At 46.2% G+C, this 25,464-nt stretch overlaps 2 protein-coding genes across 4 annotated transcripts in view; both read right to left on the bottom strand.

Annotated features, from left to right (window-relative positions):
- Positions 1 to 1,026: 1,026 nt before the first annotated feature.
- LOC139680370 (protein FAM83D-like) lies at positions 1,027 to 7,522 on the bottom strand. The gene is made up of 4 exons (XM_071572914.1): positions 7,017 to 7,522; positions 4,350 to 4,517; positions 3,385 to 3,509; positions 1,027 to 3,059 (listed from the first exon to the last, which is right to left on the bottom strand). Exons 1-4 carry the CDS (start codon positions 7,467 to 7,469, stop codon positions 2,105 to 2,107), a joined length of 1,701 nt encoding a protein of 566 aa, XP_071429015.1. The 5' UTR covers positions 7,470 to 7,522; the 3' UTR covers positions 1,027 to 2,104.
- A 628-nt stretch (positions 7,523 to 8,150) lies between these two features.
- PPP1R16B (protein phosphatase 1 regulatory subunit 16B) overlaps positions 8,151 to 25,464 on the bottom strand; it is a 58,325-nt gene continuing 41,011 nt past the window's right edge. The window contains exons 3-12 of one of the 3 annotated variants that reach the window (XR_011699352.1): positions 21,913 to 21,983; positions 19,778 to 19,923; positions 18,454 to 18,557; positions 18,015 to 18,139; positions 16,094 to 16,219; positions 15,676 to 15,751; positions 15,152 to 15,281; positions 14,227 to 14,395; positions 12,092 to 13,648; positions 8,151 to 11,972 (exon numbers count right to left, since the gene is read on the bottom strand). Coding sequence is in view for 2 of the 3 variants with exons in the window: in XM_071573065.1 (XP_071429166.1) it covers positions 13,127 to 13,648; positions 14,227 to 14,395; positions 15,152 to 15,281; positions 15,676 to 15,751; positions 16,094 to 16,219; positions 18,015 to 18,139; positions 18,454 to 18,557; positions 19,778 to 19,923; positions 21,913 to 21,983 (1,469 nt within the window). In the remaining variant the exon portion in view is untranslated. Of the gene's footprint in view, positions 13,649 to 14,226; positions 14,396 to 15,151; positions 15,282 to 15,675; positions 15,752 to 16,093; positions 16,220 to 18,014; positions 18,140 to 18,453; positions 18,558 to 19,777; positions 19,924 to 21,912; positions 21,984 to 25,464 lie in introns of all 3 variants that reach the window. The other 2 variants (XM_071573065.1, XM_071573067.1) reach the window with 2 other exon arrangements.

Consider the following 25,464-nt stretch of genomic DNA (forward strand, 5'->3'; position numbering starts at 1 on the left):
TCGACCTGAATCCGAGCCCGGATCAAAGGCTGCTGCTAAGGCTGGAAAGGGGAAATAGTCCCAGCAGAAAAGCACCAAACCGGGGAAGTAGTGCCTTAGTCACTCGGACTCAACATGCCAACCAAAACTCGGTAACAATTAGATGAAAATCCCATAGCAAAAGAGTTTATTGGTAAACTGTTTCTTGTTCCTATGAGAGTACCTTAACAGCTGCACAGTATAATAAAGTTAAAAAGCACAGGGACCTAAGTTGATTGTACATACATTCAAGTACTGCAGAGCATCAGCTCTGAAAACTACAACTCCAGATGGCTTCGAAGGTGAGTCTCCCCTCCCTCTCTGCAACTTGCTTTGCTCCCAGTGTTGCAGAGCCAAGTATCATGCAATAATGTATCCTACTGTTGCAAACAAGTGCAGAAAGATTTTTTCACCACGAGCCCCTCTTTGTAAAATTGCCCTCCAGCTTTAAGGAAGGAGCAGCTGCTTTGAAATCCAAGCAATATTAGTAGCTAAGCCTCTTTGTCCATAGAGATTTCACAAACATACCCAAGTTCGTGAAGTGTTGCTCTCTACACATGCAGACTTTTTGAGTTGTGGATATTTTTCTGTTTATTCACTCATTCATTGGCCTTTACAGGAGTTTTCAAGCCAGCAGCTGAAATGTGCCATCTACTGGACACACATGGCCCTTAAATATAAAATACATAACCTACACTCTGATCTGACTCGGGAGAATTCAGTGTGGTTGGTCACTGGAGTGCTGGAATGCAGGTGTAAAGAACAACAGCACAGATCAGATCTCAGGGAGATCTGATACACTCGGCTCAGTGATCCAGCAAGCACAGACATGCACAGAAAACTGCAAACAAATAGTCAGGTAATGGCTCTGTAAAGCAACTAAACTTAAGTTCCATTCAGTATCAAAAGTGTTTTCAATAAATACAGTAGCAGTTCATGTCCTCAAACCAAGTTAATAGTGGGTAAAGGATGAATAGAGCAGGAAACAGAGCATTTCAGATAGGTCAGTTAAAGAGAAAAATGTTTATTTTTTCACTCTTACAGTACAATAATATTACCCAACATAACCCATAACATTTTGTAGTGCATTTGTCAGTTTACTTTTGAACAGCGGCTTTTGTCACATGCCCTCAGTGATTGTTTTGCCTCCAAGTTCACTCCAAAGAAGGAAGTTCTTTACAGGTTTCCTAAAAGATGTAAAACAGCACCTCATCTCCCACTCACAAGCATAAAAACCTGACACTTCAGCAGTGCATTCCCATGAACAGTCTTACAGGTCCAATATAGCTATTTGTTTGTTCCAAGTACTGAAAACAGTTACATCTGGACTGCATCTAAAATAGGTACCGATGTCTTGGAGTGCTAAGCTGCTACTTCTTGGTCTTGGTTTGGTTTCAAAGGATGCCATTTTAGGGATGTGTATAAACACACACACATGTATCTACATGTATCTACACAGAAACACAGAGGGTGATCAAACCAAAGAGCAATATAGCTCAGTCTGATTGCAAAGGCTAAAATGATGTAAAGAGGATATAGTTGAAGAACCTGCAATTGCTTCAACAGACCCTTCACAACTTTAGTGAAAGAGTAATGTAAATACTGCTGAAGTCAGACTTGAAATAAAATTAGCTCTTTATAAAAGTTGTTTCCACTCATGCCAGTAATAAAGTAGAAACAAAAGGCAATATTAAAAAGGAAAAAAAATGAGTGTACCTCAGTGTAAGCTAAATCTCCAAAGCTACTCTGAGCAAGCTCAGTCTGATTCAAGATTTTCCCAAGTTTACATAAATTAAAACCCAAGCATTAGCAATCCTAGAAAGTAGTAACAAGTTTACTCTTCAGGCTATACATCTGGAATTAAAATGATCTTCACTGCTAATGCATACAAGATGAACACATAAGTACTTACAGTATAATAACCTTTTTATCACTTACATTGCATAGTATAAAACAAAGTGCTGGAGAGTGATGCACACACATATGAAAAAAAGTGAAAGTGCTGGACAGGTGTGGAAGAATCAGCTGGTACAAAGTGACTTCAACTTGAGAGTGGAGCTTCTGTGTTCCATGGCCAGTGCAGTGATCATTTATTCAGGGAGAAGAGCGAGACGTCCCGGAGGCTGCGCAGGCTGGCACTGATGTCCCGCCTCTGCTTCAGGTTGCACCTGCCAGTGTAGTGGGTCATGTAGCTCTCAGGGACACGGCTCCTCCGGGACAGGATGTCCACCATGTGGCTGAGCTTCGACCTGATAGTGGAGTAGTGGAACTGCCTTTCTTTATGCAGTTTTTGGAAATATTGTGCCCTGTGACTGTTGGAATATTCAAAGGACCTGAAAGAAGATAGTGAGCCTGTCGAGCTTCCAAGAGAGCACTGTGACGATGACGAAGACACTGATCGCAGACTAGAGTTTGATACAACCTTTCCAGGCACAGAATATTCTTCTTTTGACAACTTTCTGTGAAGCAGGGGCGTTTCTGTGCCCTCCTCTTCCTTTGTCTGAGTTACTGCAGTCTTCAGCAAAACTGATGTCTGAGTGCCTGTCGCTCTCGCAGTGACAGAGGCCTGAGTGCCAGTTTCTGCTGTGGCAGCACTGGTCTGTGTGGCAGCATTACAGGTGGTCACAGCAGCTGTCTCGTCCCATGGGCTGGTTTGTGTCGATGAGCTTTTCCGTTCCACCACTGCCACTTGATTGCTGAATGAATCCTCTTGACAGCAGCAAGAACGCTCCAGGTTCCAAGGTTTTCCTCCATGGGTGTCTTCAGCCTGATCTAGCTCTTCTAGAAATTTCTTTGGAGTGCTAGACAGTCTGGCAAATTCTGCTCTCAAGTTGCCTTCCACAGTATATTCTTTAGAGGACTCTGGTCTGGTCACCAGGTGATCAAACATCCCACTGTTCCTGCAGCTGGATGGACCCTTAGGGCTGATGGGCTGTGACTGGGCATAAAGAATCCTGAACTGCAGGTCAAAGTGTTCAACCACTTGGCCTGACAACACCAGCAAGTTACTGCTGTTCAGCTTCCCATCAGACCACGTGAAACTATTGAAAGCAAACCAAGATTCACAGTTAATCTCCAGTTCATTTGGACACATACAGTTACAGTCTGAGCTTAGAAATGCTGCCCATAAGGTATGAAGTCAATGGACTATTCAGTCCTTCTTCAGAAAGAACTCTGTTTAGCCAAGTGCCTTGTTAACAACGAGTTGTGTATAATCACAGGTGTTTTCACCTTTGTGTCAGTCCCAGTTAGACTTAGCTAGTCCACATGCATTCACTAACACCAGGCAAACAGCAAAGCTAAAGCCTTTGCACAGCAAATCTCCCTTTCTAGTTTCCCTGGGCACCAGCAGACCCCAATACTTGCCTGTAGGAGCCTGTTGTCACTCTAATGCCATCAATCAACATGAACTTCTCCTTGGCTTTCCCAACAATTTTGGCACCTGACCTCATGTAGTATATGTTCCCCGTGAGAGTTCGAACTCTCATCAGCTGGTTCAGAAAAGAAAGAAAAATGGTACATCAGATTTAAGTTAATTTCCACCAAGTCTAGAGTAGCAATTCTGCCTAAATGCAGCTACACACACTATGGAATGCAGGAATGAAATGAACTTTCTTACCCAGTTCATTTCTAAGTACTATCAGTTACACAGTGCTAAGTTTGTGTTAGATTAGCAGAGTCTGTAGAGAGAACAGCCAGTTCCAATTAATTACTACCCAGGAAGTTTGGAATGCTTCCCTGCCCAGAGAAACTCTCACTGGAGGGAATATAAGCCTGCCCAAGCCAAGCCATAACACAGCCATGTCAGCTTATATTCAGTGTAACTAAGTAAATCACCTGGTCACATAATTTAAACCTTTTGAAAAGAAAGAACCTGTGTATTAGGAAAGAAATCAGATGATACCAGAGCTATACCACCCTTGAGCTTCCCATGTCTCTGTTTCCCTTAGCAAGCAGTTCCTTGAGCCAAAGACTAAAGCTATTTAAATATTGCAAAATTAAATGCTTGAAAACTGTTGCATCCTCAGGACAGGGATCACAGTGCACACTCCACCCAGCTCACCAGGCTGGTGCATGAATAGGGTGGCAGGTGTGTCTTTTCTGCACTGTTTTTGCTGAGTTTGTGAGCAGTTTCACACGTTAGATTAGGCATTGTACTGAAATCACGCAATATTGAGCCTTGATTTTCAGGAGCTGAGAAATAGTTCAGAAAATCCCCTTTCCTATCGGTTCTAGACAGAGAGGATGCTGTAGAAGGGTTTCTTTGATATGCATAAACTGTACTACAAAAAAATAAAAGCAAACCAGACCGATCCAAGTTTAGTACTTACACTTTCCTGCTCAGGACAAACTCCCAAATTGTTGCACATTTCCAAGAAATGGGGTAGGAATTCCTGGTCAAGAAGGATATAGACAGGGACTTTGCGGTTGTTATAGGCATCCTGCAGGTCACTGAAGATATCAATATCTGTGAAGGAATCCATCACAAGGGCAATCACCTGTGAGAAAAGTGACAACACTTAGTCAAGGGATTTCTTTTACACAAGGTCAGGTCACTGCCTTCTCCAGCCATTTTCTCCTGCTGCTATCACAGGGGTCATATGCACATTTCTTTGTCCTTGGCAAGTTATAAAAGATTCCTATATTTCTATGACGTTTCTGTAAATTCAGTGTGCCCCAGAATGTGAAGGATAAGCCTGAAGAGGTTTTTCCTCATGACTGCTGCTTTTGTACACTTCCACATCCTCCTTTCCTACACAATTCCCTGTAATCTGGCTATTTGGTTACATTGGGGAAGCTATCACAGCAGAACTGGGAATTCAGACAAGCCATTCCCACACTTGTACCTACAGTGTTTCAAAAAACAGGAGAATTAACTCCAGTGGCCTCCTTGCTGTCACAGCTGAACATCTCACAAATCCCAGCTGATTTCCAGACTGGGTAGTCTCTAGACCCTTACTGAGCTTCCATCCCATACCTTCACAAGAAATCCTTCCACTCATACAGCTGTTCTTTAAAGAAGGCAAATCTTAAGACAGGAAGATTACATTTAGAAACAGTCTTCAGCTAATTCAGAGGAATTCATACACTGTTTTGGTACTAGGATTCTCACCCTTCAAAACCACATCTCTGTAAGGACACAAAGGATTTGGCTTCATGACTGACTTTCTTTCTATTTATTAGACCTGCATCAAGGACAGTGATTATACCACCACTGCAGGCACCTGCCCTAATCAGATAGATGATGCATCCCCACACTGCTGCAACACACCTGAGGGGTATATGCATGCAACACAGCTGCTCTGTGTGTGGCATTGACTGTACTCAGAGCAAACGTTTCCCACAGGAACAGGCTAAGCTTTGCTTTCCCACCTCTGTCCTCCTGCCCCCTAAGGGATTGGCTCCATTTGGCTGAGTTTTTAGGTGTAACACCCACAGGCACATGGGTATTTCTAGATAAAGTAACTTTACGTTATGCTTCTTGTGTGTCTTCTCTTCTTCTCTCCACCCAATCACTTATCTAAGTGTTAAAGGAAAATAAATTTTAAAAGAAGATTCTTTTGACAAGACCAGACAAGTAAGAAAGCAATCCCTGAAAGCAAAACAACTCACACTAAACCCTTGGGAACACTGACGCCTTTATGGTACATTTAAGTTCTAATCTCAGAATAAGCAGCTGAGAAAGAAAACATTTTACTGAAAATATTTAGAGGAAAGACAAAACCCTTTTCTCATCCACTGAGGATAACAAGGGCAAGATAGTAGTTGTGTCCTCTGTAATGAGTTGGGAAGGAACTACACAGTATCTGAAGTTTTCCAATTCCTCCCATTAATGTGAAGAATTCAGATATGACTGAGCAATATCACACAGCATCTGATATTCAGTAAATTTCAGGGCACCAAAAATTTCTCACATGTCCACGAAAGTGGTCCCTGGATCAGGCACATACACAGCTGGGGCAGAACCAGCTTCTTTCCTGGCCCTCAGCTGGTGCAAGGGAAGGTGTTTGTCAGGATGCTACAAGCAACAATTTTACAAGTATGTCTTTTACAGAAACAAATTATTTTATAGAGTTATTCGAGTCTCAGTACCACCAGACTGGTCTCATCTACCTGATAAGGATCATGTGAGAACACAGCTTTCTCTGTGACCGTTTCTGGCACAGAGCCCATTATTCATGTCATCCTTACACACCCCCTGAGCTTCTGCCCTCGGAAGGGAGCAGGGACTAAGCTGTTGCTGGTTCAGGGCGTGCCGTGTGTGAGCACATGGTACAGACAGACAGGGGTTGCTTCATATGGCCACACAAAGAGGAAACACACATTTAAATTTTAGCTAAGCCAACTGATTGGCTGCTAAGGGAAAGGGTGGTTCCTTCCTGGGGATTAGAGTCGGAGGCTAGAAACTCAGGGAATGGAATGAGTTACAGAGGACAGTTAGAAATTACTACGCCACGTGGCTTTTTAAGCCATACTCTGCATCAGAACAAAAGCATCCATTCCCGTAGGAGGAAAGTCCTGCTAAGAGCAGGTCTGCATATCACTTGGGGACAATTAGCGAGCTAAAGGAGATCTAAAATCATAGTGTTATCTCTGTAGACAACCTTTAACAAGGGAGACCTTTCCTGTGTCATACCCTTTGAGGGACCGTGAGAGACTTCTGCAAGTGAGTCTGTCTGGCAGAGCCCATCAGTGATGAACCTGGAATAGGAAACCTTTAGCTCCGAGTGAGAGCGGGATCAGCAGGATACAGCGGGTGGATTGGGCATGGCAGCCGCAGGGATGGGGAGCTCTTGGACCACCATCTCCGGAGCAACCGAGAAAAGATGATTTCGCACATGTAGAGCGCCACTCCTTGAGGATTTGGAGCTCGCCCACTTCGCGAAGGGTGGTTTAAAAGCCGACTGCCCTTGGCCGGTGTCCCGACAAGGAGCCGCTCGCGGTCCCGGGCGCGTTTTCGGGAGCGGCCACGCGCCGGGCCGTGCGCGAACACTCACCTGTCGCGCCGAGCGGATCTGCCGCCGCACCGCGTCCTTGCAGCCGTACATGGGGTCCCCGTAGCCGGGCTGGAAATGCGCCTCGACCCGCGTCAGCCCGCGGAAGGCGCCGCTGCCGAAGCCCGGCCAGCCCAGCTCCAGTGCCGGCGGCTCCAGGTCCGAGCGCTCGGGGAAGTAGGTGAGCGACGAGGCGTCGAGCGAGGCTGTGCCGGGCGAGGGCTGTGCCGCCGGCTCCGGGCCCGCGGCGGGCGGCAGCGCGCCCCGCGCGATGTCCTGCACCTCGGGCTCCGACAGGAACGGCGCCAGCTGCTCCCGCCGCAGGAAAGCCCGCAGCGCCTCGGGGCCGCCCGCCACCAGCTCCTCCAGCGCCAGGCGCTGCGCCTCGCTGTATGGCCCGGCCGGCGGCGGCCAGAGCCCCGCGCCCTCCTCCAGCCACTGCGACGAGTTGGCCATGGCCGGACCGGCCCCGCGCCGCCCCGCGCAGCTTTTATATCGCGTTTGAATCCAAACAGCGCCGCCGCCACTGGCGCCTCCCGCCCGCCCCGCGCCGCGGTTGGCTCCGGGTGGGAATGGGGCGGGGATGGGGCGAGATGCGCCGCGCTGGGACCGGGAGCGCAGCCCCGAGAGCGCCCGGCACTGCAGCCTCGGCGCTGCCCCCGGCCCGGGGACACAGCCCTGCTCCGTGTCCTGCTGTCCTTCCCGCGGCGTTTTCGCACGGATCAACCCCCCAAAGAAGGACCCTCCTAATGATGGGCGTTAACAAATGCTGGACCTAATGCCCTCGGACAAGGAGAAACACAGGAAAGGCAGGCACGGCTTTGGCCGTCCTGCTTGTCCCCAGCACCAATCACAGCTGCTTCACAGAATATTCTGAGTTGGATGGGATCCCCAAGCATCGTCAAAGTTCAATTCCCGGCCCTGCAAAGGGCAGCCCTAAGAATCCCACCAAGTGTCCAAACGCTCCTTGAGCTCTGCACGTGCTGAAACAAAAAAAGTTACACCCACCCTCTACCCAAATTTACTCTTCTAGACATCCCGTGGCTATCTGTACTCACAGCTGAGAGAGGGGCAGAGCCATTTAGCAGAGTAACCCAAAACATAACCCGATGAAAAAAACCCTCAGTGTCATTTTTGTATTATTAAAAGAAATTTAATATAATTTTTAAATTAAAAAATTCAGTCTCTCTATTAAAGACACGGAGTCAGGTGCTAATACTGTCAGACATACCCTTTTGGCATGAGCTTTACATAAAGTTTAAGATTTTATGCATTGCTTCAACGTGTTAAGAAACCATCTTCATACTTACAGTAGCAATAAAGTCCATACAATATCAAATATCCTTTTTTAAAAAAAGTTTTAAATATATTAGACTCTGATTGCCAAAATGCCATTTTATACACAAAGCTGCTAATACAATATACAGTTCTTACATTATTTTTTCACATAAAATACATTTCATCAAGTTTTATTTGTACATCATTTACTACTGATCGACGGAATTACAAGTTATTGCAGAAGGCTTGTCATCATCTGTTACTGTCCTGCACAAGCAGCAGTTCTGCCAAGCTGTACCAGGGTTATCCACACTCCTGCATCCACTCTCACACTGCAATCTAAAGGCTGAAGACATAGAGGTGGCAATACTAAGGCTGCATCTGCACTGTTTAAAAACCCGTATCTCCCCTCCAGCCACGGGTGGAGATCATTGCATTGGTGGAGCTTTGGGAACAGGTATCTCGAGCAGAGTCTCCCCTACTACAGCTTCCACACTTGAAACACAGCAAAATACTCTAGGCCTTACTTGTGCCATGGCAGATGTTGCCTGGAGAGCCCTGTGGTACTCACATTGTGTGAGGGAAATGAGAAATCCATCACCAGTTTGGCCAACATGAGAGCAGCAAAATAAAGTTGAAGAACAAGCAGGGACTATGTTCTGTTGTACAGCCACAGGCAAAACAATAGAAAAACAGGTAAATATTAGCTGTGTTCTGTAGTAAGAGGTGAGAACTTGTTGCTACCAGTGTGTTCTGGATTATGCCTGTAGAGAATTGATACAAAGTAGTCAACATGATTTGTTAAAATAGAATGAAGACCCTGTGCATTTCCTTTCTGTGTATTTAGGAATAGAGAAGTGGCAATCATGAGAGAAATTGAAAGAACAAATAATAATGCCAAAATATGGCATGCTCTGAACTGTTACCCCTTGCAAACAGTCTGAAGTTAAAGATCGACATTGTACAGTCACCACAAACCTTCCAGAGACAAGTTACCTTTAGCAAGTATGATAAGGCACAGAAATACCCAGGTGCAGGGAGAACACCTTCCAGCAGACAGACAACAGCTCCTCCCTGGCTCACTGGAGACCAGTGCTACTGCTTTCTCAGTTAGGACATTCCCTTTTCCATGGGATTGCTGATTTGGTTTCAGCAGAGAAGATTGGGGTAATCAGAGCTCCAAGACTGAAGCAAAAGGACACTAGACAGAAATTGCAATGCCATTTGGGAGCTTGTAAGTGATTTCAACCCCATGAAATAAACCTGCTCAATAAACCCCAGAATTTCCTGCCTCCACTGAGTATTGCAGTGAGTCATTATTGCTGTTGCCTTGCCATGCTCTTCTTCTTCCCTACCAGGAGTTCCTCATCCATGTTGTTCTTGAACTACACCTGCAAGATGGCACAGAATCACATCAGCTAGAGACAGTTTTTCCCAAAATTGGGAAGGTTTTAAGGTTCAGGAGCACCAAAGAAGTGAGACTAAGTGGGCTGAAATCACATCACTTGGTATGTGAAACACAGATCCAGGTCTGACCTCAAACAGATCCCAGCAATGGTACTTAAGCCCTTATGTAATATTTCAGTGCTGGAACTTTCTTGGCTGACAGAGACACTATTTTAAGAGACACCTTTTTCCCATATAAAAACATAAAGCTGCTCTCAGCAACCAGTTTGTTTGCTAGACAATAAACAACACATAGGAAGATGTGGTGAGCACAAGGGTTATTCTCACAAAGCTCTGCCTACAATAGACCCATCCATACATTTGTGTTCTCAAATCTTTGCACAGTCTGTCTGAACAATTACAACCCACTGCTAACAAGAGTGGGACTCTAATCTAACCTTGAATCTGTAATTAGATGTTTATTGAGCCTGAAACCACTCATTATATCATAACCCCCCCTAAATGTTCCTCTAATAAACCAAGTGCTAGATATGACAGTCCTAACATGACTTGTAGCTTCTACAGCTTTTTAGCCATATAAAGATCCAATGAAATAGCCAGTGCCCTCTGCTATGTGCCTCAGAGCTTTCCACTGGGATGGCCTTTAAAACACATAGATAATAAAAACCCACTGCTGTTGTAACATTTGTAAATTTTACAATAAAAGGCCTTATTCCTACAGTGACATATCAATGGAAGCAAAAAAGCTGTTTGTCTAAAACTGTTTTCCCCCAGTTTTAATGCATTAGCAACTCGCAGTGTAAACAAGCCTTAAACTACTTCACAATATTGCATTCAACAATCTCTTTTTCATTCCCTTGGAGATAGGTAGGATTCAGTTGACAGCACAGAACTGATCTGAGAAGGAAAGGGGCCCAACTCCTCCTTCACTGGGAGGGAAGGCAACATCTGGGCCCAGATTTTGCACCATTTACAACCTTGTGGAAAGCGGCACCAAAATTTGTTACAGTGAATTCAGAAATCTCATTAGGGTGGTGTGGAGAGACAAACCTCACCACTGTGGGAGAAGAGAGGCACCTGAAAGATCATCTCCCCTGTTCCATAATAGCCAGGCCACACTTGGTGTTATCACAGAAGAATTTACTCAAGGTAAACAGAAGATTCACAGTTAACCACACACAGATGCAAGAGAGTCTCTCCAGTTACAGATCATCCTCTTTCTACTAGAGAATGACTTTAAAAATTCCTTGGTGCTAAAGTCAAGCACAAGAAGTATTTTCTAGTCTCATATTTAGCATATGTATTTCAATAATGAAGGAAGCCCAACTCCTTTGAATGTTTCAAACCCTGCCTTTAACAGAACTGGGGTTTCAATGAATTGGATCAGCTGCTGCTATATTCTAGTTTGCTCCTAAGACTGGTGAGGACAGAGAATTGTATCTTCAGAGTTCCAAAGAGTAAACTGTCAGTCTGGTAATGACCTCACAGATCCAGAAGTGTTTCCTGCACAGTGTGGTGACATATGGCCACAGCTGCTGCCTCGAGGAGTCCAGAGCCCTGTATTTTAATCTAGCAATGGGCTAGATTTGATGGGAGCAGGGGGTAGCACTTAACAGTCACTGGCAGCCTAAGTCAACTTCTTATAGCCTAGAAAGAAGTTAAGGCTGTGAGGATTCCCACAGAGGGAGTGTATTATGTGTGAAGGGTAATATCGATGTCCAACAGCCGCCACGTAAAAGGAAGATGGGTGGAAGCTGCACTTGCTGATGCTTGGCTGAAGCACAACTATGTGAGCTGGATTTAATCCACTGATGGCTTACAGAGACCCAAACAGGTTTATGTCTTCAGAGTTTGGAATTTAAGCTGCCCGAGAAGACAAATATTCATGCAGGCAAACAGTTACATGTGCAGCAGCCCCTCTGTGCAAAAAGGGGTTGAAGATTTACAGATTCTGCCGTAGATACAACTGAACTGTGGCCAGGTCCCCAGAGCTGTGTCCCATGGGACTCTCTCCTCTCACCTCCCCCAGGTACACAAAGCCTGAACTTGCTGAGAAGTCCATGCCAAACCCTCAGGTTACACCATGCTAGTGTTTCTCAGGTGGTGTCTCAGCTCACATGAACTGCACCAGAACACAGTGTTGTGTGCCAGCAGCTCCACAGCAGAGAGGCTTTGCCAAGCACTGCATGGTGCAAGGCAATCCCCTCAGACACAGAGGCATTTAAACCTTCTTCTGACAGCTGCTCACCACTGCTGATGACTTGAGTACGGGAGCTGGAAAACAAACCAAAAAAATCTGCTGTCCTGCTGCAACATTCAACTACCATAGCAATGGTTCAACAGTTATTTATCAGCCAAAGACTGCAGGTTAATGCAAGTGTTGTCACACTTACGGGATTAGAAATGGCGTTTCTACATTAGTGTTGACAAGCCTTTCCTCCTCACCCTCCTGAGCCCTGTGGTTCTGGAAATCCAGAAAAAAAATCAGACTGCAAAGCACATTGCCCCTAGTATTTGTGTTGAGCATACAGAGTAAACAAACAGAATCAATAGGAAAGTGAGATCAACAAAAATCTTTTCAGTTTTAACAAATTAAGAGTCTAAATAGTACAAATAAGGTTTTTTTTTTAAATTACTTATCCCAATATAGACCTTTGCCAGTATTTTATTGCAGTAAAATTCTATTGCCAGGGCCCCTTATTGCAACATCAGTTTTAAAACCTACTGAGTGAAGTCTGTTCCAGGAAAAGTTCTGCTTCAAACCTGATGGCAGCCTGCAGTGACGAGCTGACACAGACAGAACAGGACCCAGGCAGTGCACAGTTCCTGATGGTGAGCTGTCACTGCAGGGAGATAACACCTTGCAAACTTCCTAAGCACAGCATCTACCCTTCCTTGTTGCTCAGGGCCAGGAAGTGCTGATCCAGCTGGATGGAAAACAGCTCTGTGCACTCTTGCAAACCCTCTGTGGGGGCTGGCCTCCCTTCCAGGATCTGTGCATCACCCAGGAGTGAAAATGCAGGTCTGAACTGTCACTTTCCAGCTGCTCCATGACTTACAGCAAGAGGCTCAGATGCAAAGATTTTAATCCAGATCCTTTCTTTGTCCCAAGTCATCTGATGACTTCCTGAGGATGAGGAGGCAGCACACCATACCTTCCTCCCGCAGGAGCATGATTAGGGAGACTTTTTACATCATATTGATGTGCATCCCTCCCTCTCCTGAGAGCCTTGCTCCACCTGCATTACTCATTCAGCTGCAATGGAAGTAATTGGCAGGGCAAAGTACAATTCAAGATGAACGAGGCTGCCACAGTCAGGATGTCCATAACCAAATTCTCCCTTTGGAATACAAACAACCTGGCTGCTGAGATGGATCCAACCAGCCCACCCACATCTTTTTTCCTCTGGGGTGAGAAACAGGCAGGACTAGGAAATTCTGCAGCACCCGTGCACCTTCTCTTCCATTTCCTCCATGGGAGCTTTGAATTTCAAGAGGGGTGGATCACCACTGGACACTGTGTAATACACTGAGGTCCCATTGGAGCTGTAGGGAGAAGTCCTGGATTCGATTAAGTGCGACTTGGCCTCGCCCACATTCTCAGCAACTCCTGCCATGCCACTGCTGAAGTGGGTGCTGAGGAAAGGGTGCTGGAGCAGTTTGGCCGCCGCCCTCTGCCGCTTCAGCTCCGACAGCGTTTGGTGGTTTTGCTCCTTGTAGGTGCCCCAGAACTGCTGTGCCTCGGGCAGCCTGGGGTTGCCGTAGGGCAGCACATGGCCAGGGGTGCCATCGGGGTCAGCGTGCATGCTCCAAATGTCCCCGTTGGAAAAGGTGTACTGGTAAGGGCTGGCAGATGCCATGAGTCCGTTCTGGAGCGGGATCTCAGAGTCACATTGGGTGCTTTTGTTTGCCAGCTCTGGAAGGAGGGCAGAGTTCTCCAGCACTGAGTTCTGGAACAAGACAGGAAAGAAGAGCATCTCACACTGTCCTCCATAGCAGGATTTATCCCTGTGACAAATTCCTAAGCCTCCTCCCACTCAGCCTTTCCACCAGACAGGTACTGCAGCACGAACACTGAATTCACACCCTAAAATGCTGTGAGCCCTATCTAGGAACATGGAATGTTAAGTCAGAAGGACTCATCAAAAAGAATAATAAATAGATAAATATATTAATATAACATACTAGTAATTACAATAAAAACAAGTAGCTGCAAAGCAAGTTTACAATTATTTTGTGATTACCACCATTACCTGTAAAGTGAAATGCACACACTGCCTTTCAGAATATCCTGGCTCACTGGGGCCTTATCTTAAAATTATTTATGCAACTATAAATCCAAAAGAGTCTTTCCACTTGAGGGGGATATCCCAGTTCATGCCAAATGAGAATTAGGTCTTTTGCTTTCATCTGATGGATGAGGTCTACAAATTTTCCAGCCACCTTCCATCCCAGGCCACCCACTGCTACTGAACCTGCACTCCCAGCCCTCCTCAGTGACTCTCAAAAGAGAGAAGAGATTCCTTACAGGGTCTGTATTCTCCTGGTCAGACCGAGTCTCCCCCATTTCTCCAATGAGACCCGAGTTTCTTCCTTCTTCTGCTGACCCCAGTTGCTGCCAAATGATGGCCTCTTTCTCACACTCCTTCCTGTAAAGGTTTGTTCGGTCCGAAAGGCTGGCCCTCCTCACCACCTTCCTGTGGGACAGGGACAAGGGCCATCAAAGCAGTGAGCAGGACACGACATTTCCTCTTACCCTGTAGTTCTTTTCACCTCTTCCTCCTCACACTTCAAAGCCTCTCCCTCCGGAATGGAACGTGGATTTTGCATCCTGGCACCCACACAAAGCAAAGGCACTAGTGTGGGTATTAAAGGTGGGAGGAATTTTAAGAAGTTTTAAAGTAGCACTGCAAATCCATGTTAGAGCTCATACAGCTCACTTAATGGATCTACTCTGCAACCAGTGGAGTAAACACAGAGAGAAATGGCCCACAGGCAGCTTAGGGAGTTTTGTGGTCTGCAGGACTGCTTTGGTGTCTAGTAAATGGTTTATAAAGACCTGTGCAAACTGTGTCTGGGCACAGTATTTTGGCCATGCCCCATTTTATTACTGAGAAGCTCAAGTTAATCCACTTGAAGCACTGATTCTCTGACACCAGTCCCAGTGGTTTAACAAGGCAAATTCTCACCACTTGATCCTCTGCTTGGAACAGTTCTTAAACTACAACAGCCCAAAGACATTTTCCCCCCAAGAAATAGCATCTCTTTCTAGTGAGAGAGCCACACTGCAAGTGAGCTCTGCTTTGAGCAACCAGAGTCAGCTTCTGCCTCTCAGAGTTTGTTCAGAAAGGACAGATGGGGTCCTGCACACCGACTACATGGTGCTCTGCAACCACCCCTGGGTGGCCAAGCCGACACACACCAGGTGCCCTGCAGGGAACAGCACAACTCACCCCCGGCTGCCAGTGCTGGAGGTCCTTCGACTCAGGGAGGATTTATGCCTCATCTGAGACTTCATAATCACATCATGCTTGTGTTTCAGCTCCAGAAGCAATACTTTGAATTCCTCCTCTTCACACAGATCTATGGCACACACAGACCAAGCCCTTCATCAGACAGTTCACATGTGGTACTACTGACACCGTGGCACTAATTGCGCCTTCCTAGTTAGACATCCAGGTCTTAGGGTTGCACTCAGCAGGGAGATTCCCAAGCACAGGTCCAGAGGGATAACATGAGTGGAAACACAGGAGAAAGACTTGGTGCTTGAGAAATGCCTTCTCCCTTGTTTATATCACCAGGAAGAAGCACTTTCAGAAGTAGCAAAGTAGGCGCTTCAAAACTTCAGTCCCAGTTAAAGTAACTGAAATTTTGATTCTAAGGTCATCTAATAAATTATGTTAATGCTTCTGAAAGCATCACGTGAAGGCTCCAGCCATTTCTTAGCCATTTCTTTTTTTAAGCTTAGTAAACTCACCTATTGGCATCTCATCCAAAGATGTCCTGGCACTCAAACTGGCCCCATGGGACACAAGCAACTCAGCCATCTGCATCTAAAGAATGGAAAGAAAGCAAGCCAAGTTCATAGAGATATTTTAGGCAATTTAAGCTTTCCTTTCCAAAGATGAAAACTGGAGTAAGATCAGAAGCCATAGCATGCATGTGTGATGTTAAACAAACAATGTTCCTTCCATTCACCTGCACAGACATACTCAGACATACTGTCTGAATTTTCTCAGCAACCAGTTCTTTTTGGAACCCTAAAGACCTCCTCTGATCCTGTCCCAAGAGACCAGCCCCAGCACAGACTTCTTCCATTTGCAGAGTACTCCACAATTTGTGCAGGCAGAAAGAAATGTCACCCTCATCCATGACACTTGCAGAGAAACCATTACCTGTCCCCAGAAAGCAGCAGCATGAAGAGGTTCCCAGCCATCCCAGTCCTTCACATCCAGGCTTGCCCCCTGGTCCAGAAGGACTTCAGCTGCATGCAGATAACCATTGGCTGCAGCTATATGCAGCTAGGAGACAAGGAACAGAGCATGAACCACCCACAGGGACCATGGATGCTTTTAAAGACCAAGTTTCAGCAGATTTCCTTGAATAATGTTTGAGCCTGGGGCTGGGCAGGCAGCACTTTTCCCATTTGGCAGGTGCCACCAGGTCAAAAGCAGGTTGTTCCTATTACTAAAACTGAGTACTACCTGTATGTAATTCTGTTTGGAGAGGAAATTGCTCAATATTTCTTAAATAACTTACCTATATGGGTTAGAAAAATAATGTTTTCACATTTTAAATCAAGGAATCCTAAGTGCTTCCCAATCTGCAGGGGAACAGCACAATCAAAATGTAAGCCTGCAATGCAGAACATCAACCACTGTACACTCTGCATTTCTCATGCCAGAAGAATGTCTCCTCTTCCCCACTGAAGTGCTGGAAATGTGATTTTCTGTATCAAATTTACAGCCTGCTTTAGTCAAGAGTCATTTTGTGCGATTGCACTTCCACTCACACTATAATTATTTTCACCATTTGAAAATCAAAACCATTTTAAACCTTGGCTACCCTTTAGTTAAGAGAATATGATTTTTCAGATATTGGCTTACAACTACAGCCACCACTTTGGAGACATCAATAATAAGTCTCCTTTAGTCCCCTAACATCATGTCTCTGATGATTTTAATATTTGCAGTCTGCTGTTGCATCCCTGAGTGAAACACTGACCTATGCACTGCTCTGAAGGGATGGCCACTTAGAGCTCCTCCTATTTCAACTGTGCTGAAGAGAAGGATTAAAGTTGCTTTTCATAAAATTTCCATGTGGATTCCACCACACAAAGTTAAAACCTCATCTGGAAATAAATTCTGATACTTTCTGGTAACTCAATTAATTTCTACATAAATTTTATGCCACTTCTACAGGCCACATGAATTAGTAAGGAATCACCTGGGGGTGATACAAAGGGGAAAGCCAAGCGGTCTGATTAAATTTATGTATATAATGCTTGCTAAAGGGAAAAATGTGTTAGAAAATAAGCTGCAAAAAAAGCTTCAGCCATCCAAGTTTATCTTGAAGAGAGCCTGCCCTCCTCTTATGCTTCTGGTAAATGCCAGAGATGACATTTAGAATAGGAAACCTGAATGCCATGGCCTGGTCACCAAACAAATGAACCAAGTGCCTGTATATCAATCGTCTGGACTCAAGCAACAAATGGCCAAAGGTGTATGAAACTCCCAACACATAAGACCTCATTACTGAACTTTCCCTAAGCTGGGACTGCTGTAAGCAATGATTTAAGAGACATGTTTGCAGGTGAAAAAGAAGGGAACAGGACTAGAGTTGTTCATCCTTCTTGGTACCTGTCCAGTCAAATCAGATGCCAGCTTGCTTTGTGCTCTACACTTGTCCTGGGTGCTCTCCTCTGCCAGGGGCAGATGCCATCCTACATGAACAGACACAGCAGCCATTGGCTCCTTGTGAGCCAGGTGCTATGCAAAGCAGAAAGGAGGCAGAAAGTCTCCAGAGTGCCAACACCAGATCCTGCTCCCATGAAAACCAGAGGACTCTCATGTCTCCTCTACAGGAGTCTGATCATAGTCATATAAGACTAGCAAGAAGCAAGAGGTCACTGGGAGGTCCTTCAGTCCCAGTTCTCTTGGAGGTCAGCACATGTTTATGTTCTGCAACTCTTCCCTGTGGGATTTCTCCTCTCACTGACTTGTACGTGTTGATTTTATATAACTCCTGCCCCAGGGTGGGTTTCATAACCTCTGGGCTGAATGAAGGCAGAACTGAAGCTGTGGTAGTTTCACTCACCAGCGTAGCACCTTGGGCATCAGTCCTGTTCAGGTCCTGGCCAGTCGCAAGTATGTCATGAATGTCACAGATCATGACCTGCTCCGGGGCAGCACGCATCTCATTGATCCTTTCCTGGGTAATCCCTGTTAAAATTCCAGTTAGAGGACAGTTGGAAAGGGGTTTTGTCTCCACTTGCTGAGTAAAATTAGACTTATGATCCTGGCTGATACAACCTCACATCCTTTTCAGCGGACATGCAGCTGAGGGGACTGTCTGCTGTCCTTCACCCTCATGATCTTTAGGAGTAAGAGAAACTAGACTGAGTCAGATTCCAAGAAATTATGCCAGGAGCAGTTCTCTGCTTTTCTCCAGAGGCCAGTCAGGAGCTGACAAACAAGGTAATTTTTAGCATCACATTGACCCATTTTTGTATTTCACATGAACTCAATCTCCTTACCTTGATAGGCCATGCAAGTCTCAATGACATCCAGAGTTGGCTCATCTTCACAGAGGTCATATGGCATGTTGCCATCTGCATTTACTGCCAACAGGTCTGCTCCACTGCAAGGAGAAAACCCAGTTAATGAGAAAGGGCCTCAGACATCCTAGAACAGACAGTGCCAAACACTGTGATAAATTCTTAGGAAAAACTTACTGGAGGTTAATAGTTGCCCAAATGCCACCATATGAGGTAAGAAAGATGGAAGCAAAGCCATGGAGCTATAATTGGGGAAGATCAACTCCAGAAGTAGATGAAAGGCAGCACACTACACCTCCTTCGTGGGCCAGTAAAGGATTATGTAGTTCCACGTCTGCTCCATTTTTATCCCTTCCATCCAAAACTTTCCTAACCCAAGAGGGAACATCCTCCAAGGGATGGTTGACTACCTCCTCTTTACTTCTTCCTTCATTATACAGCCAAAGAAGGGACAAATTTTCAGTTCTCAACTCCCAGATGACAGAATTACAGTGAGAAGTCTCCCACCCCGAGGGAGAAGCAGCAGGCACTGCTGTGCAAGGCAGCAGGTTAACACTCCCAAAGCTCTGTCACTCTGGGAGATGGAGGAGAGGGCTCCATGAAGAGTCAGAACCGTCTGCTCCATGTAGGATTCACAGCAGGCACTCACACCTCCAAACACACAGCTCCAAACACACCTAGCTTCCTCGTCCTTGCTGGCAAGTCTCGCAAAGACTTGAGCTTTAGGGCAAAGACTTGAGGTTTAAGGTCTTGGTGAAGACAAGTGGAAGGTCCAGTGCAAGCACCTGTGTCACCACTGGGGAACAAGTGCATTACAGGAAGAAAACCGGTTATTAATTAAGACCCAGCAAGACAGGTCACAAAGTTCACCCAGGTATGTGAACTATATAAACACACTGCTGCTCTCCTACAGCAGTGTGTCCTTGACTGGGGCTGGAAGAAGTGGTGTTTAAGGGCTTGAAGAGGTGGACCCTTGCTGGCTGCTCCTATTTCTACCCACCCAGCAACTGTGGTTCCGCAAGCACACACACAGACACGCCAAAATAAAGGCAAAATGTGGAAAATTTTAGCCCCATCTCCAGAAGCTTCATGAAACCAAAACAAGTCATCTAGACTTTTATTTTGTCTCCTCAGCCTTTCTGCTCTTCCTCCTCTGCCCCCTTCTCCCTCAGGCAGGAAGAAGTCCCACGAATAATCACCACCGCTGCAATCTCACAGGATACCGAGCAGTCTCAGTTTCCATCCTCAGGAGCTGTGGGTAGAATCAGATCTGTAGAAAGGACAGACACAGAAAGCCACCTACTGCTGGATGAGGATCTTCACCAGGTTGATATGACCACACGTGGCTGCTGCATGCAAGGGGGTCCAGAGCTCATTGTCCTTGGCGTTGACGTTGGCCCCGTGGTTGAGGAGAAGCTTGACTATGTCTTCATAGTTGTCTATGCAGCACTGGAGAGTTTAAAATGCAGACAGATTGGGTTTTTCAAACTTTGGGAAGGTGAGGGCTCATACCTGCTCAGCTGTGAAATAATAAAGGGTACTTGAATGTGGAGACCTACTTTATCCTGCATTGTTTGGCAACAAGCAACTCCAACAGAGTTAAACAGCAGCAGGTCAGAAAGGCACCATGCAGAACACCTACAATGGGCAGACCAAAGGTCACTGGTGTCTTACAGAGCCTGCTGGTGTGGGGGCAGAGCCAGCAGGGAGTAATAGCAAATATGCTCACAGCTTCTATCCCACTGGGTCTTCCATATTCAAGAGCAAACATTGCAGAAATTCAGTATAACCAGTAAAACCACATACCAAGGGATGAGCTGACAAGCTGACATTCCCTTTTCTTAAGGAAAATCCCACACACCGGCATGTGATTAGTAAAAGTCTTCTCAGCAGCTCACCACTACCTACCAGTTATCTGAAGAGGTGCAAATTGGATTCCTAGAATTATGAGCTACTTACAGGGCACCTTTCATTTCCTGAAAAAGATCAGCATCCTCCCTGCATTTACAGCCTAGTCCCAGAGGCAGCCACCAAGAAAGGCCTCAACCTTTCTCCTTTGGAGAAGGTGGAATTTGCTCTTTGATCCACCTTGTGCTCACTTCTTGACACGAATGTGCATGTGATCAAGACACTAAAATAAGATTCATTCTTGTTGCAAGAAGCCTGTTTGCAGTCTATGCATTACTGCTGACCCACACAGGAGACTCACAGCTCAGCACTCACTGTGAGCCACTAATGGGGCTGAATTCCAACCCACAACAAGCATTTTAGCAGCTGAGTGACAAGGACCCTTTATGTATTTCTATTTCTGTTCCCTATTTGTACATGGAAGCGAGGTTAAAATCATTCCTGTCACACAGCCAAGTTACCACAGAAGTGTAACTGAGCCCTTCACTGGAAGCTACTGATAATGGGCAACAGTGTTCACTCAGGGGCTTCTCTCTCTTTAGGGATTCAATTAATTCTGGTGGATGCAAAGTTCCCATCTTAGCTCCCAAATGCAGCTCTGCAATAACTGATCCCTCAGTGGGTAAGGTGGGATTCCCCATGGCTTCAGTACCTATCTAGGACGGCAAGGAGACTGTCATCATATCTCTGTGTGCAGGATTACATCTCTTTGGAGAGATGCTGCTGCTGGTGGTGGGGGGGACCTTTTGCTCTTCTTGCAGCCAGTTTGCATTTTTAAACAAACACCCCATCCAGCTCTGAAGAGAGCACAGCACTTGCTAAAGAATCCAAACCCCAAAGTCAACAGGAGCATTTGCAGTAGGGACTGATGACAAGAAAACCCGGAGTGTCTGTTCCACCCTCGGAGCGCGTGTGACAAGCACAGCACTGTTGTTCACGGCAGCGGAGGCGGCCCCTGCCAGGCACGGCCAGTCCCACGGGCCTCAGAAATAATAGAGAAACCCTTATGGGATCAGCACAGAGACTCCAAGGAAGCACACAGACTTCCACACCACTGCAGCAGGTCTGTATTTCACTGGTGATCAGCTCACGCAGACTTTGGGAAGTCCCTGAGCCTGCAGAGAGCAGCAGCAGCTCTCCAGGCATCCTGTGCAACATTTACTTAAACCACTTTCAAAACTCATGGATTGCTAAGGTCTCTAAATTTCAGTTAATCTACTTTAAGGGTTTACAGCCCAGTTCTACAAAGATTAAAGGATGGGACAATGCTGCTCACATCTGAGGTCCAGCCTCGATTCCTGAGCTCTTATCACTGAACAAAATTTAGGATACAGCACAAGAAGGGTTTTTGCTGTTTGCTCCCCAAGAAATCGGATCACCAGTACAACATTGTGAAGTTCCACTGCTTTAAATGAGCAAAAAAATGAACTACAAAAGGCCTCTCTATTTAAGCCAGACAGGTGTGCTCAGAGGCAGCAGGAGACCCGAAGGTGTGGAGCAGAGGAGCTGGGAGCTCCTCCCACGCCTCACCTGATGCAGCGCAGTTAATCCGTCCTCATTGCACAGGTCGGGGCTGATGTTGCTCTTCAGTAAGTAACACACTGCAAGGGAAGGACAGAGGAGAGTCAGATCAGCATCCTAACACATCTGCTTTCAGCCAGCCCTGTCCAGTTCAAAGCAAAGGCAATCCAAGCCTTCAGGGTGCTCCCAGTGTGGGCAGAGCTGCAGGAGTCACGAGCCCTGCAGTGACAGTGAGACAGGAGCCTTCTTGGATTTATCCAGCAGAGAGCACCAGCAGACAATTTTCCCCCAACTTCCTTCCAAAGGAGATTGTGAATACAGCCATCATTTTCACACAGTTGTGCTGGAACAATCTCCATTTTTACCCTGTGCTTTGTAATGTCTGAGAGCAACCTCTGCACTCTGCAGCCCAGGAGAACTCAAAGGCCAGTGGGGATTTTGGAGTCCTGAGTTACAACCGTGAGGGAGATCCCTCTCACTGCAAGAGGGATGAGGTCTTGACCCAAGAAGTTATCTATCCATGCTGATAAACCAAATATATTCGGGACCCTGCCACATCCCAGTACACCACAGTTGCTTTGGAGACTTCACTTGAGCTGTTGGGTGTTTGGAGAAAGCTTCCCGTAGGCTTTACTTTTTAATTACTGCTTTAGGGGGAAAAGATGAGATTTATTCCATTAAAATGCAAATTTCTGAAACACATGAAAAGTTGTTAGCCCTTAGGTGAAAGATAAAGTTTGCTCTGAGGCACAGATCTTGCACAGGACAATAATGACAAGGCTAGCAGAGGAAATAAATTAACTGCAACACCAGAAACTCTTCAAATTCAACACTCCTGACAGATCCTGATGCCCCATACCCATCTTCTGTTGTTTACTTGCTCATTCCCTGCTTTTTCTCCAGAGATTTCACTACCTAGTGCTTTTCCTACCTCAAATGTCACTGGCAGCACCAGCACAAGCCAGAGGTTCATAATCATCTCCCCAGGGCCAGAGTAGCAACAGATATTCATGTCACATCTTATTTGATGGCAGGGATGCAAGCACTGAGTGAAACCAGAGCTGCAAAATAAGGAACACTGACAGCTAAAAGGGCAATAACCATCCCCAGAGCTGGCAATCAAAACCACTGCAAGCCTGATCTCTCCAAAGCATCCTGCAGCCTCTGATCCCTGTCCCACTGTCAGAGAGAGCTCTTTCCCCAGCACATCCACAGGGAAACTCATCTGCAGGGCTGTCCCTGGGGACAGAGCACTTCTGGCATCCAAAACAGAACAAGAAAAACACACCCACAATGACATCTGTTGATTTATGAAGCTTTGTTTAAAAGATCTGGAAAACACACTTGCAAGAAAGGCAGATTGAAACCCAAGTGATATTTTGATTGGAAGTCACTGGTCTGACGTTATCAAAAAGGAAGGCAAAGCCGGAAAGTGAAATAAACCCCTTTAAATCACAGACTTGTTTCACCCAACTCAAAATGAATGCTCAGATTTACGTTTGCTGAAAATTATTTCAAGGCCTTGACATCTGCTTGATGAAACTGATGCAAAAAAAAGCAGAATACAGCAAAGGCAAAAGCCATCAGCACCGAGGTGGGTCCAAAGCCTCTGGGTTTTTTCCAGCTCAAAGGCCAGTGCAGGAAGCTCACGCCTACACCCGCCTCACACCCCCAACACTTTCATGCTTAACAATAATAAGTGCTGAATCCCAGCCAATATATCCAATTTAATGACTCTGCTTCTACTGTTTTCTGGCCAGCCCTGAGCTCTTGCTCTCCTAATCCAAGCTGAGTGATAGGGGAGACATTCACCAGTGGGTCTGGCTGTCTCTTATTTACCTTGGATGCTCTGCCATTAGGGTTTTAATTCAATCTCAGTCAGTTAAGTGCTGTTGTGTACTAATGACATGCAGCTCCATAATCATGTTTTGCCTGATTATGGAGATTGGGACATGTAGATGCTGGCAGATTAACCTTACTGGTGCTGTCTCTCCATGGGAAGAAGCAGTCACATAAATCCCAGCTTGTTAGGAAGTATGGGGTTTTGTTTGAAGGCACTGTGATCATGGCTTGAAAGAGCTTGTAAGAGGCTCTGAAGGGTTAAGATTCAGAGAAGTATTTATCTTGCCCTAAAGCAGCTTTGAATTCTCCACTGACCCCTGCAGCAGCCCTCCTGTTCCCAGTGCAGCTCCCCTTGGCTCCCATCTGCCCTCGGGACAGGCCCACCATATTTCCCAGTATCTCCCAACACACTGAAGACAACCACGAGACCAGAGAAGAGCACAGAGAAGTCACTTAATGAAGCTGGGTGTGAGTGTAATAACAATGAGTGCAGGCAAACATGGCATGAAGAGGAGATCAGACTCCTTTTCAACCAGTCCTAAGATGAAGTTTGCACCTCAGGGTTTGGCAGAGGAGCACAGGACTGGTCAGTAGCGAGTCCTGGCTCTTTTCTCTGAAGTCAGAGGGATGTTGCCTTCAATATTCCTCATGCTCCAGGCGATAAATCCCAACAGCCAGGCAGAACTCCAGGAACTGTGATTTCCTATTGCATATGGACCCCTTTATAAGTGAGGGGATTTACCCAGTGTCCCCCCAAGTTTGTAGCACAACACCCCCCCTCCCCCCACTCCTACCCACCACCCCAGCAGCAGGGAAGGCATGCAAAGAGCAGCTTCATCACCCCCTGCTCCATGTGGGCTGCAGAGGGACATGGAAAGAGGACATGGACACCTTCTCCACACCCACTGCCCAGGAACAGCCCCTCCCAAGGGGTTGGGAAGAAAAGTCCTGCATTCTGGGAAGAAAAGTCCTCCTTTCTCACAAACTTCAAGAGAAATGTGCATTTATGGAATTTCTAGAGACTTAGGAATAGGGAAGGGAGGGGGCACAAATGTGACACTTGATAGTGCTGGAAGCCAGACCCTCTTCTCCAGGGCTGTGGCATTGCCACCAACCTGCTTGGCTGCTTAATACACAACACAAGGGACAGGGAGCTGAGCATGCAAAGTGCTTCCCTTCAAGCACTGCTGGTGCCACACATCTCACTGCAAAGCCCAACACCTTCTCCCACCCCTCCAGGCATGACTGAAGCCGCACAGGTAGGAAGGGAACGCTTCAGCTCCCAAGGACACGGATTAATCGCTTGGCACCAGCTGATCTCCTTCTGTCGGCTCGAGCCTCAGCCTGCACTGGTGGGAGGACAATCCCCCCACATGCTCATGGCATAGCATGGAAACAGGTCCTCTGCCAGCCCTGGCCCCTCTGAGCCCAAAGAAAAGGCTTTTACAGGTCACACCATCGTGCTCAGCAGCAGCAGCAGCCTCCACTTTAACACTACAATTAACTTCTCAGAGAGCTCAGTGCTGAAAACACTGAGCTCTGGCAGATCTCTCCTGGCTCTCACGTAGGTGGGGACAGGTGGGAGCAGGGGCTTGGGGGTGTGGAAACACTTTCTTACATGTCAAGCACAAGTTGTGGGAAGCAGTTTCAAGTGCATAGCAAATGAAGGAATGAAAATGATTACAATAGGAGCTGGGAGAACAAATTGTTTTGAATAAT

This window comes from Pithys albifrons, chromosome 18 (genome assembly GCF_047495875.1).
Source record: "Pithys albifrons albifrons isolate INPA30051 chromosome 18, PitAlb_v1, whole genome shotgun sequence".
NCBI classification, from domain to species: domain Eukaryota; kingdom Metazoa; phylum Chordata; class Aves; order Passeriformes; family Thamnophilidae; genus Pithys; species Pithys albifrons.